The sequence below is a fragment of the Centruroides sculpturatus genome, unplaced genomic scaffold (assembly GCF_000671375.1).
Source record: "Centruroides sculpturatus isolate CEXI.00-Female unplaced genomic scaffold, Cexi_2.0 scaffold28, whole genome shotgun sequence".
NCBI lineage: Eukaryota > Metazoa > Arthropoda > Arachnida > Scorpiones > Buthidae > Centruroides > Centruroides sculpturatus.
The window spans coordinates 1,142,772-1,156,614 of NW_019384448.1; the positions used below are offsets into that span (position 1 = coordinate 1,142,772).

General features: G+C 32.1%; 1 protein-coding gene across 1 annotated transcript; it reads left to right on the top strand.

The window, feature by feature from the left end:
* The first annotated feature begins 1,464 nt into the window (after window positions 1-1,464).
* On the top strand, window positions 1,465-4,202 carry LOC111620498. Its single transcript, XM_023362419.1, has one exon. It carries the CDS (start codon window positions 1,711-1,713, stop codon window positions 3,673-3,675), a length of 1,965 nt encoding a protein of 654 aa, XP_023218187.1. The 5' UTR covers window positions 1,465-1,710; the 3' UTR covers window positions 3,676-4,202.
* The last annotated feature ends 9,641 nt before the right edge of the window (window positions 4,203-13,843 follow it).

Below are 13,843 nucleotides of genomic sequence, written 5' to 3' on the forward strand. Positions count from 1 at the left end.
ACGCCGACGATATTAATATTTTTGTATTTCCGTGTATTTTTTATAATACAATTAAGTGAATGAAATAAAAACCGACCCATCGTTTTAAATAATTTTTTATTAATGTTTTTATTGTAAAAGAAGACGTTATTAAAATAATTTTTTCACAAATCATTTAAAAATTGCTGCAACTGATGTTATATCAATTGCGGCAAGTTATAAATGTTTGGTCTTTTTACTTTTCCGACTTGTTATGTACCGTACGCAACACGAGAAAGTATTAAAACAGTCTCGAATTTGACTCCCCATTTTCTTTTTTTGCAAATCTCGATGGTTATTTTTGGGTTCAGGAAATCTTCTGAACCCAAAAAAAAGTATTAAAAAGGGGGAAATTTAGGGTTGCGTGCGTGCTGGTGTCTATTTCGTTCAATATCTCAGAATAGGGTAACGATTAAGAAACGAAATTTGGCATGGTATATTGTGTATTAAGGGAATTAATGCAATTATATTTTGGTGGTTAAAAATCAAGGGGGTTACGTGTCGTATCTCAGTGGAATCTGACTTAATTCTATTCGCACCGTGGAGACTAATAAAGACCTTTTTTCCACCGTAGATTCGGTACCTAATTTATATATAATACTGTACAGACGATAGTAAACTCAATTTACCCGCCTAAACTCTCCGTAGCGTGGCGCTGGACGGCGGAAAGTAGTTCGGCTGTCCGATGACGTTTTACCGAATTATAGGAGTATTTTTACCATGTTTGTACGGATACCGTCACAATTTTTTCGCCATCATATAAGAATCCGAACTATAGGAACCTGTGTTATAGGGGGGGGGTCGACTGTATATGTCCTTTGTGCTAATGAAAAAAATCACAAAGGCAGATGAATATGTCTAATGTGTAGAGGATTTTTCACATGTTCTGAAGATTGTTTTAGTGACTTTAGGAAAAATAAAAACTATTTGAAGAGTTCATGATTAAAATCAGCATATAACATCTCCCACAGCATAACTTGCACCCACTGTCAAATTAACTTTTAAATACAAATAATCCCCATTTGCATGAATTTATGGTAAATTATGGAATTTGACAGTATAATGAGCAATTAACCTATATGGTTATATGATCCAATTATTTTCCAACTGGAGATGAATATATTCTCAGAGTTATGCTAAGTAGCACAATGGGTACATGAGACATTGGCAAATTTTATTTAAGTTTAAAAAATATAGACCATGTGTAGCAAATAGTAGGGGAGGGTGGGGATGAAAGGGACAAGGGATGAAAGGGACAGTCTCTATAACTTGCTGCTAAATTACTTATGGAGCTTCGTTATTTCACAGATAGATGACACTAGTAGTCCATAGTTTTCACACGTTTGTAGGGTCCAATACACTAGCGCCAGTGTTTGGAATTCCCGGATGAGCAGAAAACGCACGCAAAAGTAAGATTTCTTCATTTTTTACATTTAGGGGTAAAATCTCAAACATAGTCATTGGATAATGTACTTGAATTGGGATAATTACTTTGAAACCTCTAGAATATGTTTATTTAATCGGTTTTAAATTATATTTCACTGTCAGAAAGTTAGGTTGTAGTTTTGGTTGCTTGAGGCCTGGGGGTTGAAAGGGACAGTAAAATAGGGGATGAATGGGACATGTCCCTTTCAACCCCATATTGACATGTTTTTGGCATGCTCTAATGCTAAATTTTTTTAATAGAAAAAAATGCCTCGAAAGTATAAGAAAAAGAAACAGAAAGAACGTGTGATGCCAGAAGTGATTCAAGGGGCAATAATTGAAGTTGTCGAAAAAGAAGCATCAATCAGGGCTACAGCCAGTACCCACGGAATTGCAAAATCGCATTTGGCTAGACTTGTTTCAAGATATAAAAAAGACAATGTAGTGTATTCACCGCATGTGGGTAACAGGAAAGTTTTTACTACAGAGCAGGAGGCAGAATTAGCATTGTATTTAATGCAAGCATCATCAATGAATCACGGTTTAACAACACTGCAAACGAGGGAATTGGCTTTTCAATATGCAAAACTTGTACAATCAAATACAATTCCTAAAACCTGGTTTACTAATAACCAAGCTGGTTTAGATTGGTTGCAAGGCTTTATGACCAGGAATAAGAATTTGTCTGTAAGAACACCCGAAGCAACAAGTTTGGCCCGAAGTACAAGCTTCAATAAAACAAATGTCAGGAACTTTTTCAAGAATCTAGAAGATGTTATGAAGAGATATGAATTCACTCCAGACAGAATATATAATTGTGATGAAACAGGTTTCACTACTGTTCACAAACCCCCAAATGTCATTTCTAGAAAAGGGGAAAAGCAAGTAGCCCAAGTGACTTCTGGTGAAAGGGGGCAGTTAGTTACTGTTCTTTGTTTCATAAATGCGATGGGAAATGCATTGCCCCCTGCATTTGTATTCCCAAGAGTTAATTTCAAGGATTTTATGCTGGCAGGAGCGCCTGCTCAAAGTCTTGGACTAGCCCATCAGAGTGGCTGGATGACAGCTGAAAATTTTTTAAAGTGTTTGCAACATTTCTCAAACTTTGCTGGGACATCTACAAGCAATAGCCATACAGTACTCCTAATTTTGGACAATCATGACAGCCACATTTTTATTGAATCAATAAAATTCGCCAAAGAAAACGGAATAGTGCTGCTAACTTTACCTCCACACACCAGCCAGCGACTGCAGCCACTGGATGTTGCCATCTATGGACCATTGAAAAGCAGATACAATGTTGCTGCAAACAACTGGATGATCAATCATCCCGGCAAACCTATGACGATTTATGATGTCCCTGCTCTTGTTAGCGAGGCGTTTGATGCATCTCTTACACGAAACAACATTTTATCAGGTTTTGCAAAGACTGGAATATACCCGTTCAATAGTGAAGTTTTCACAGATGACGACTTCCTGCAAGCTGAAGTTACTAATCGCCCTGATCCAGAAAATCCACCCACAGCCGTAACACCAATGGCATCCGCTTCCACTTCTGATGTGCCTACTACATCTTCTGTGCCCAAGACACTTCCTGTTTGTCCTCAAGCGTCTACAAGTGGAACAAGCGTTCTTTCACCTCAGCTTGTCAAACCGTTCCCAAAAGCTTCTGCACGGAAAACAGCGAAATCTAACAGAAGAGGCTCAACAAGGATTCTTACTGATACTCCTGAAAAAGATAAAATCCAGCAAGCATTCCAGGAAAAAGAGGCGAAGAAGCGAAAGAACGAGTCCAAAGAAAGGAGGACAAAATCTAAAAAGCAGCTGTTGCAACATATTCCAGAAGAAACTGAAAGTGAAGATGAAGGATCTCAAAGCAGCTCTTCCTCAAAGTCTGATGCAACATCGAGTGAGGGATCTGATATTGAAAACAGTGTCAAACATATTCAGCCCAATGATTTCATTTTAGTCAGATTTGCAAAAAAAACTTCTGTTGTTTACTTCGTGGGAAAAGTTTTAAAGAAACTGAGTGATGAAGACTTGAAAGTCAAGTTTATGAAAAAAATATTAGGATGTTACAAGTTCATATTTCCTGAAGAGGATGATATCAGTGATGTCACCATGGAAGATATAGTTTTAAAGCTACCCCATCCATCCCAAGCAGGAGGAACGGCAAGAGCAAGCAAACAGTTTATATTTTCCATTGATTTCACCTCATATCGGCTGGGATAGATTGCGAAAAACATTCTATTGACCAAAGAAAGACAGTTTAATTATGTGAGAGCCTACTAATTGTGATATTCTTTAGTTATTGTTCTTTGTTTGAAAATATTTGATATTCTTTAATTGTTTTAAAAATATTGATAATCTTTAATTGTTTTAAAAGTATTGATAATCTTTAACTGTTTAAAATAAATGTGATGTCACATAATTCATATTATTAAAAGTGTAATTTTTAAAAATTTTAGTCTCTAGCCTATCACTTATCAGTTACAACAAAATTTGAAAACATTGAGATAACTAATTCCAAGTTTTACATTAAAACGCAGGTAGTCCCTTTCATCCCCGAGTGTGTCCCTTTCAACCCAGACATGGGAATGAAAGGGACACTTGGAGAGGTCTTTAAAAATATGAACATGTTCAACTACCAATATAATAGGATGAATTCACAATATGGTCAGAACAAAGTAAAGGTTTAATGAATCTTTTGCACTAAAAATAAAACTGATTAGAAGTAAACTTTTCCAGTAAAAAATAAAAATATGAATTTTGTCCCTTTCATCCCAACCCTCCCCTATACATCAGTTGGAAGTATTCAAATCAAATTAGTTTTATTTTTCCTACAATCTTCCTAGTTATTTTTTATCATTTTAAAAATATCTATGAATTCATATTAATGAATGCAATGTATTCAAAAATTGAAACAGTTCCAGATCTTTTATTAGATTATTACAAATATAATTTTTTCCTAGGGAGTATGGGGTTTTATCAGCTACTCCAAGAGCTATGTCAGCCAAAAATGTTGGAAACACTGATCTAACCTGATATAAGTCTGAAAATGCATATCAAACAGAAATTCAAGTAGCATAATCCCAATGGCATAGCTGCATGGGTTGTAAAAGTTGTACTTTCAAGATCAATTTTGAGTCAATCTTTTCTTTCAGAATTTTCCAAACTAATTACTTAAAATTCAAATTTAATTTCTGATTATTAATCTTAATAAAAGATAATGACTTAACTCTTATTTTTATGCCAAATTCTGTAATTAAATGAATTAATAATAATTAGCTTGTCAAAAAATAATCCTGTTTTTAGATATGTTTGGTCATTAAAATTGAACTATTATTTATTGTATGTTCAGTTATTTCCTATTGTTACCATCAGTTAACATTATATAAAATGAATATCATATTTTTTTCCTCAGTTCTAAGATGCATTTTTAAGGGCTGGAACATTTTGGCATGACTGTTTGGATACAGATGATTAGAGCAGGGGTTCTCAATCTTTTTGAAGTCAGGGAACACTAAACTTTGACATTTTTTTCTGCAGAACACTTACAATACATCAGCTTTAAAGCAGGGGTGGCAAACCTTTTTAAAATCAAGCGCACTTGGTCTAGTAGATGACAACATTGGCATTTGCTGATTATATTCCCATACAAAAATTATTTTGCATTGTATTATTTTTCTTTTACAACAATTTTTAATTGTATACAGTGGTACCTCAGGATACGAACGCCCCAGCATACGAAATTTTCAGTATACGACATGAAATTCAAACATATTTTTGCTCCATAATACGAACAAAAACTCACCATACGATGTTACATTAGTTCGCAGCACCATTTTTTATTCACTTCTGTTCATCGGTCTCAGTCCGCGTGTTTGCTTCATCGTGGAAGGATCTTGCTCAATAAAGGAAATCTTGAGGTATTATCAGAAAGTGATCAATTTTATTGAAAAGAAACATCCCAAAAAGGTTCACACTGGCCATATTGCTGCTTGGAGTAATGACATTTGCCTAAGCCTAAGTCATTTTAAAAACATTTTAAAAAGTAGGCAAAGCCAAACCTATTTGGATAGATATTTTACCAAGCGACTTCTATCCAGCGAAAGTGCTGGTGGAAGTGAAGGAAGGAAAGAAAAAGCAATGAATAAAAATTAAAAAAGAAGAAAAAAAAAAAAGATAAAAAAATTAGTGTTGTTTTATAAGTTATTTTTAAGTTATTCTTACATTATGTTATGTAAGTTAAGTTTTTAGTATCATTTCCCTTCTCCCTCTCTTCTGCCACCAGTTTACATCTCCACCGTCATCTATCCTCAAAGGTAAAGTGCAAATAAAACTACATTTTTTTATGAATTATTATTCTATTATGGTTATTTATACATTTACAACTACAAAATGCATTTTTCAGTGTTTTCCTTACTATACTTTTTTTTTTTTAAAGTACTACTTAGCTTTAATTTGAGTGTGTTTTGGTGTTGGAACGAATTATTTGGTTTTACATGTAATCGTATGGGGGAAAAATGATTCACCTTACGACATTTTCATGATATGATCTCAGTTTCGGAACGAATTAATTTCGCATCCTGAGGTACCACTGTATTTGATTTTTCACGGAACACTTGAAGCGGATTCACAAAGCACCCATGTTGTGTGGACCACAGATTGAGAACCATGAGATTGGAGTATGACAGTTGTGATATAACTATTTTGAATACTAGAATACTCAAGACTACCAAGTATAACAGTTTTCCATCTAGTTGAACTATATTTTGCTAATATTGATGAGAACTTTTAACCTTTGTGTGATTCAAGCCACTTCAACTACGTGCAGCTTTGGCATGATTGCTTGTACAATCATGACCATTGATAATGCATCCGAAAACTAGCTAGGTACCATAAATTTCAAATTTTGTATGATATCATAACAGTCAAAAAAATTATGGCAAGTCCATTATGGATAGCTATAATGGCTGTACCAAAACATCCCATTTCAATTGTTTACCTATTTATATTTGCACAGAATAGAGATGTGTTTTAAAATGATGACATCTTACATTCACAATACAAATCAAAAATCAACAGCATCTAGAATAGATCATACATAAAACACAAATAATCTATATTTTGAGCTATGCTGTTCAATATTCATAGCAGTTCAAGTAAACATTTATTTTAAAATCTTTTTAAGCCATTAAAAGAAAAAGTTATTATATATACACAAGACCATGAAAAAAAAGAGCTACCAAAACATTACTTATTTATGGCATTTATATTGTTCTTTAAATTTTAGATTATTACAAATATAATTTTTTCCTAGGGAGTATGGGGTTTTATCAGCTACTCCAAGAGCTATGTCAGCCAAAAATGTTGGAAACACTGATCTCACCTGATATAAGTCTGAAAATGCATATCAAACAGAAATTCAAGTAGCATAATCCCAATGGCATAGCTGCATGGGTTGTAAAAGTTGTACTTTCAAGATCAATTTTGAGTCAATCTTTTCTTTCAGAATTTTCCAAACTAATTACTTAAAATTCAANTTTTATAAATAAACGAGCATGGACAAAATTGTTATTTTTTAATGTTATTATGATTCTGGTCAAATTACATAAACATGCCGTTGCCGTTTACCACAATGTGGCATCTATTTAGCCATACTGGTGAATGGCTATGGAATGTAGATGTCATTGCATCAGATAGAGAATTTTGTTTTTAGTTTTGAATTCTTTGTCCATGGACACTAACCTTTTTCATTTTCATTCCATACTTTATTGAAAACACTATTTTGTCACTCATTATGAATTAGGAAGAATAAATTTGATAGCAAGGTTGAGGCCAAAGTTTTAAATGCGAAAACGTGTACGTCGGTCGTTCAGTGCCACTTTCTTATAAGCCTAGAAGTTTGACAATGGTGTTTGGATAGTCAGTAGAATCATGCTCGACATTCCAAACACCATTGTCAAACTTCTAGGCTTACAAGAAAGCGGCGCTGAACGTCCGACATACACGTTTTCGTGTTTAAAACTTCGGCCTCAACCTCGCTAATGTTTGTTCTTTGCTTCATCATTACAAATGACAACAATTAGAAAAATGTGAAACTTTTATCACCAAATAACATGTATGTACAAATAACAAATAATGTTAATAAGCCTGCAGAAAAACAAAAGAAAAATTAGGCATATCAGAATGTTTCTTGTATGCTTTTTCATACTTACAATGAACTTAGCCATACAAGTTGTTGTCAAACTGTTTTAAAATATTTTATCTTTCAAAACTTGTTATAATAAATATTCTAAGTTATAACAGTTTGCATAACAATCTATAAAAAATGTATAATATAACATTAACATATAGTATATCAATTTAGATAGTTATGCAAATTGTAAGCTCATAATAATAACAATGGCTCATAGTGCATCATTTACAGATAAATTTTTATTAAATTTATTAGAGAATGCTAATTAATTACATCCCCACTCTTCTATTCCAAATACCGGCATTTTGACTAATCTTGTACTCACTCATTTACCTTTGTTGTCCGGTACTTCTTAACAATTTGTAAAACAAAATACTATGCGTGGCGATACATATGTGAAGAACAAGGAAACGATGATGATACGTAACACGTGCATATGTTCGAATATAATTTTTTAAAAATCGTTTGTTCTAAAATTGAAATCCAATTGTTCTTATAACCTGATGCAGACCTCGACTGAGACCGAAAATGAGTGAATACAAGACTAATTAATTACATCTAATTTTTCTCCTTTCCACTTTTATTTTCTAAAATAAAATTATACTGAGGACTTTTGATACTAAGAAAAATGTAAAAATGATTAAAAATGTTATTCTAAAAGAATTTAAAATAATTTCAAGACATGCTGAAAAATCATTGTATAAACATGAGAGATAGACTGTTGGTTATTTTTAGAAAGATAAACCTATCTATCATTTAGTTTTTATTTCAGTGATGATTCTAAAAATTTTTCAGTTGCATTTCCTATATATTATCAATTTAATCTTGATTCAATTTGATTAGATAGAGCTAACTCTTTTCTTACTCAATATGTTTATTCATAAAACATAAAAACAAAATACAATTATCACAAAACATTATCACAAGGATATACATATATATACTGTATATATATATTACATGATTATTTGTGCAATGGCTCTAGTTTATTGAATAATAAATGTATATGTATAGAATAGATAATTAACTTTTAATGAGGTTGAATGATTTTGCCATTTCCTGACAACATTCTATGAGATTCAAAATTCTGTAGATTTTTGTCTACTGTAATGCATACATCAAATATGTGATTTGTTCTTTGAACTTTGGCTGATAAAAGTTAATTAAAAATAAACAAGAAAAGTTATTATTTTCACATCTAAATATTTTTATAATCATAAACATATATAGATATAAAATCCTAATCATTCATTATTTCTACAAATGTTATTGATTAATGCATTAAACAATAAACTTTTAAAGAAGTCAAAACAGATAATAATCTAACATAAACAAGAACATATTTTTACTGTAAACAAATGAATTCAATTAACAATATACTTTTCAAGTATTCCTACATAGAAAAGATGATATTTAAAAATTAGTTTTCATTCATTTTGACCACAAAAAAGTAACAGCTGTAATTTTATCATAAAAAAAACCTATTTTAGTAAAAAAAAAATTCTGCAAGTTTTGAGCTCAAGTAAACCAATGTATATTTTATGATAATTAACATAAAGTATGGATATGAATCATTACACATTCATAGTTTTTATTGTTATTGTTTGAGTAAATATAATATCAATAAAATACAATGAATAATTAAAAAACTGAAAAAATAAATAAAAAATATAATTAATTTACTTAAAATTAAACGAAAATGCAATTCTGTACAAGTAAGAATAATATTTATTAATGGAATAGAGAAGAAATCGATTAATAAACAAACTGTTTAATTCGATCAGCAAAGGAAAAAAAAATAAACAAAAGCAAAAATTGTATAACGTCATTTAAAATATTTAACAATGGATTAAACTAATTTAAAATTCAACATTATGATGATAATTAATATAAACAAATGTATAATTAACGTATTAACATTAACCAGGAAAATCGAAGAACATTAAAAATAGAACTAAAAAGAAATTTTACCTATTTTAAAAGTTGACTTTTAAAAATTCTTATTTAACGACAAAATTTGATAATAATCTTATGCAAAACTTTCAAAAATCGTAAACGAGTGACATGTTAACATAATAAAAATCGATGACGAACCAAAATTAGTTATTAAAAAAAAAACAACTTTCGAATTCAAGATGTCTTTCTCTTCTCTACAACACCAGCTGGAACAATGACGTCACACAATAATAATGCATTGCATTGTGGGACAAAGTTATGTATGTAAACATATGATATATAATATATCAATTATAAAAATTATGGAGATAATTATGAAGAATTTATTTATATCTTAATTAGCAAGTGCCTGTGTACAGAATTAGTTAAATATAGCTGTACAATTCAGAATTCATTTTAAAACATACAGATTTTCTAGAATTCGGTTTCATGTTTCGTTTCTGCATTCTAATTTTATTCATTTAAACTATATTAAACAATATTTTATAAAATATTTGATCATTGTTCAGTTATATATTACATCTTCTATATTTGTATTGTGTATATAAACATATGTAACATTTAATTGTACGACTGAAGTATTTAATACCAAATATATAGAGAATTACAGTAACAAATTATGAAATTATCTGGAAAAGTTCTGTTTTTAATCTTCTGTTTGCGTTTTAATCTTCATTCATTTGAATTATGTCGCAACGAAATGTTTTCGAAATTATTAATCATTGACCGAATATCAATTAAATGTTTTATATGTGCACAATATAATGTAAACGGATATGGCAATATAATTATTCTATAAAAATTTATTTGCATATTATGAGTCTATATTTTCAATGTGTTTGATTCTGATCTATGTTTTTAGATAAACAATTATTTTTAAAAATAACCAATTTTAACGAAACTTTTGATTTTGCGACATGAAAATTTCTAATTTTTTTTCTTATTTATTAAAAACTGATTTTATAAATAAACGAGCATGGACAAAATTGTTATTTTTTAATGTTATTATGATTTTGGTCCAATTACATAAACATGCCGTTGCCGTTTACCACAATATGGCATCTATTTAACCATACTGGTGAATGGCTATGGAATGTAGATGTCATTGCATCAGATAGAGAGTTTTGTTTTTAGTTTTGAATTCTTTGTCCATGGACACTAAGAGGACCTTTATAACCAGGAACATCGCGGATTTGACCGGGCTCACAATGGAGCAGTCAGGTAGAGAAGGACGGAGCTCAACATATTCGGACAAATTTTCCTTGAAAAATTCCTGAGGTTCCTGATACTGACTCGAATCTCAGTTCCTCAATGTGACTGGCTGAGGTGTTCACCGCTTCGGACAACTAGATGTCCACGTAAATAATGTGAAACAAAGAAGCTTGAAATGATGAGATCATATGACTGCAAAAAGAAGGATCGCAGATTTAAGAAACAGAAGTCAAATTTATTCTCAATATTTGATTAGAGTAACAATAATGCAAATTTTAACAACAAAAAATATATGTTATAAGTAAAACATGCGATTTTTATGTGATATAGAAATACTAACGTTGGCATGAGATGTTATTTAAGGCTACGGTTACTGTGGATGCGAATTCTGACGAAATCTTGTTCTGACGAGTTCGTCCGAACAAANATTTTGCGACATGAAAATTTCTAATTTTTTTTCTTATTTATTAAAAACTGATTTTATAAATAAACGAGCATGGACAAAATTGTTATTTTTTAATGTTATTATGATTCTGGTCAAATTACATAAACATGCCGTTGCCGTTTACCACAATGTGGCATCTATTTAGCCATACTGGTGAATGGCTATGGAATGTAGATGTCATTGCATCAGATAGAGAATTTTGTTTTTAGTTTTGAATTCTTTGTCCATGGACACTAAGAGGACCTTTATAACCAGGAACATCGCGGATTTGACCGGACTAACAATGGAGCAGTCGGGTAAAGAAGGACGGAGCTCAACATATTCAGACAAATTTTCCTTGAAAAATTCCTGAGGTTCCTGATACTGACTCGAATCTCAGTTCCTCAAAGTGACTGGCTGAGGTGGTCACCGCTTCGGACAACTAGATGTCCACGTAAATAATGTGAAACAAAGAAGCTTGAAATAATGAGATCATATGACTGCAAAAAGAAGGATCGCATATTTAAGAAACAGAAGTCAAATTTATTCTCAATATTTGATTAGAGTAACAATAATGCAAATTTTAACAACAAAAAATATATGTTATAAGTAAAACATGCGATTTTTATGTGATATAGAAATACTAACGTTGGCATGAGATGTTATTTAAGGCTACGGTTACTGTGGATGCGAATTCTGACGAAATCTTGTTCTGACGAGTTCGTCCGAACAAACAAATACCTGCTTTCCAATGAAAATGTTTACTTTGGCAGCGAAGGGCATGTCAGAACACGCACGATGTAGTCAGAAGTTCAAGTCAGAAATCATTCGAGTGTTCAAACGAGTTTGATTTTTTCGTGCGTTCTGACGTTGAATTTCGAGTGTTTTGGCTTTTTTCAACGTGGATATTGATAAATTGATTAGTCTTGTGTTCGAGAATAGGTGTTTGTGGGACATGAAAGACAAAAACTATCACAACAGAGATATTTCTCGGCAGAGATAGCTCTCATTCTGAAATACTCGAAAAACTTTTGCGGGTTGTTCCACAAATCTTGTTATAACATTTGGAACTCTCCCTTATCGTCTCTTGTGGAAAATAAGTAATTAACATACTCTGTTTTCCCACCAACTATTAACAATAACTTAATCAACGGACTTTTAAGAAAATAAAACATATCAAGTTCGTCCATTTTGCTGGGAGGTAGAAACGTCCTATCAGAAAATGCGCACAGTGTACCCACCTAGTTCTGACGAGGATTTCGGACATACTAGTCAGAACAAGATTTCGTCAGAATTCGCATCCACACTAACCGTTACCGTTAATGAATAATAAATACCTGTAATACAATAGGGACAGAATTTATAATCTGAAGTGGGTTCACAATCCTTCGGATTTACTTGTTTCAGATTTTCTTTCTACATTTACCAAGTAGCTAATAGTTTTTTCTATGTCTATGCTAATACCAGGGGCACCAGTATATATAGAAAACGTGTCCACGTCTTTTTAGTCGGATTTTCTTTTTCTTAACTTTCTAGGAAGCTCTAAGGTTCTGTTTTATCTTTACATTAGTTACTCATTTTTATCACAGAAAACTTTTTGATTGATGACAAAATTAAAATTAAAATATTCGTTATTAACCAAAAATCTATTCTGGCTGGTCGTGATTGTTCGGTCGAGTACCGAGATACCACTGTTTTCGGGGTTTTCTTCACGTCTGTAACGCCTAAATAGGGGCCAGTTTTCCTTAAAAAGACCTCTCGAAAGGCATCCCCCTAGGAAGATCGCCCAAGTGTTGCGTTGCCATAACTTAACAAACAAACAATTATTCCCTTGATGCTACCGCGTATATCAAAATCCCGAAGAACTTTAGGGACTTTTTATGGATAGCAGTGGCATGCCGTCATTGGAAGCGGTGGATGAGCCGCTTCCATTGTATTTTCTAAAAAATAAATACATATTCATTTTAATTACATGAAAATAATCGCACAATATTTTATTATAACCGCATTATGTATCTTATTACAAATTTCTATATTACACGTGAAAGAAAAAGATAAGATTGCTATTGTATATAGTGGCGAAGTGGAAGCGCTGTATCGTCAGCACCCAAAAAAAAAAAAAAAAAACCAGATTTGCGATTGCGCTTTACAGAGCACCAACCTCACCCGGTTTAGCTGGTGGAAGCCTAGGACCTTGGGTGGATGCTACTCGTACTGTACACCGCATCCAATTCTATCCAGGACCGGTTCTGGCCTGTTAGCCGCCTGCCCGCTAGATATTTGGCCGTCCTCGCCCGATTACGTGAATCACGAGTAGATTTATAACTTAACCCAACCGATAAGAATTTACTGGTATGTTTTTATGATATTTCTGTATAGTTGACAGGAGTTTTAAAAAATCCATTAAAATATTTGATATTTTTATTCCGCTCTCCGATTTTATATTACTCACGGATTTCAATGTTAAACCAGTGATATTACGATTTCGTATATCCCATCCTTAAGGGGATATAGAAAAAAACGGGTACAATTATTGTATAATGTTAAAAAATTAACTGTTACTTTGACAGCATCATTTACAACTAAATTTAATGAATGGGAGAGAT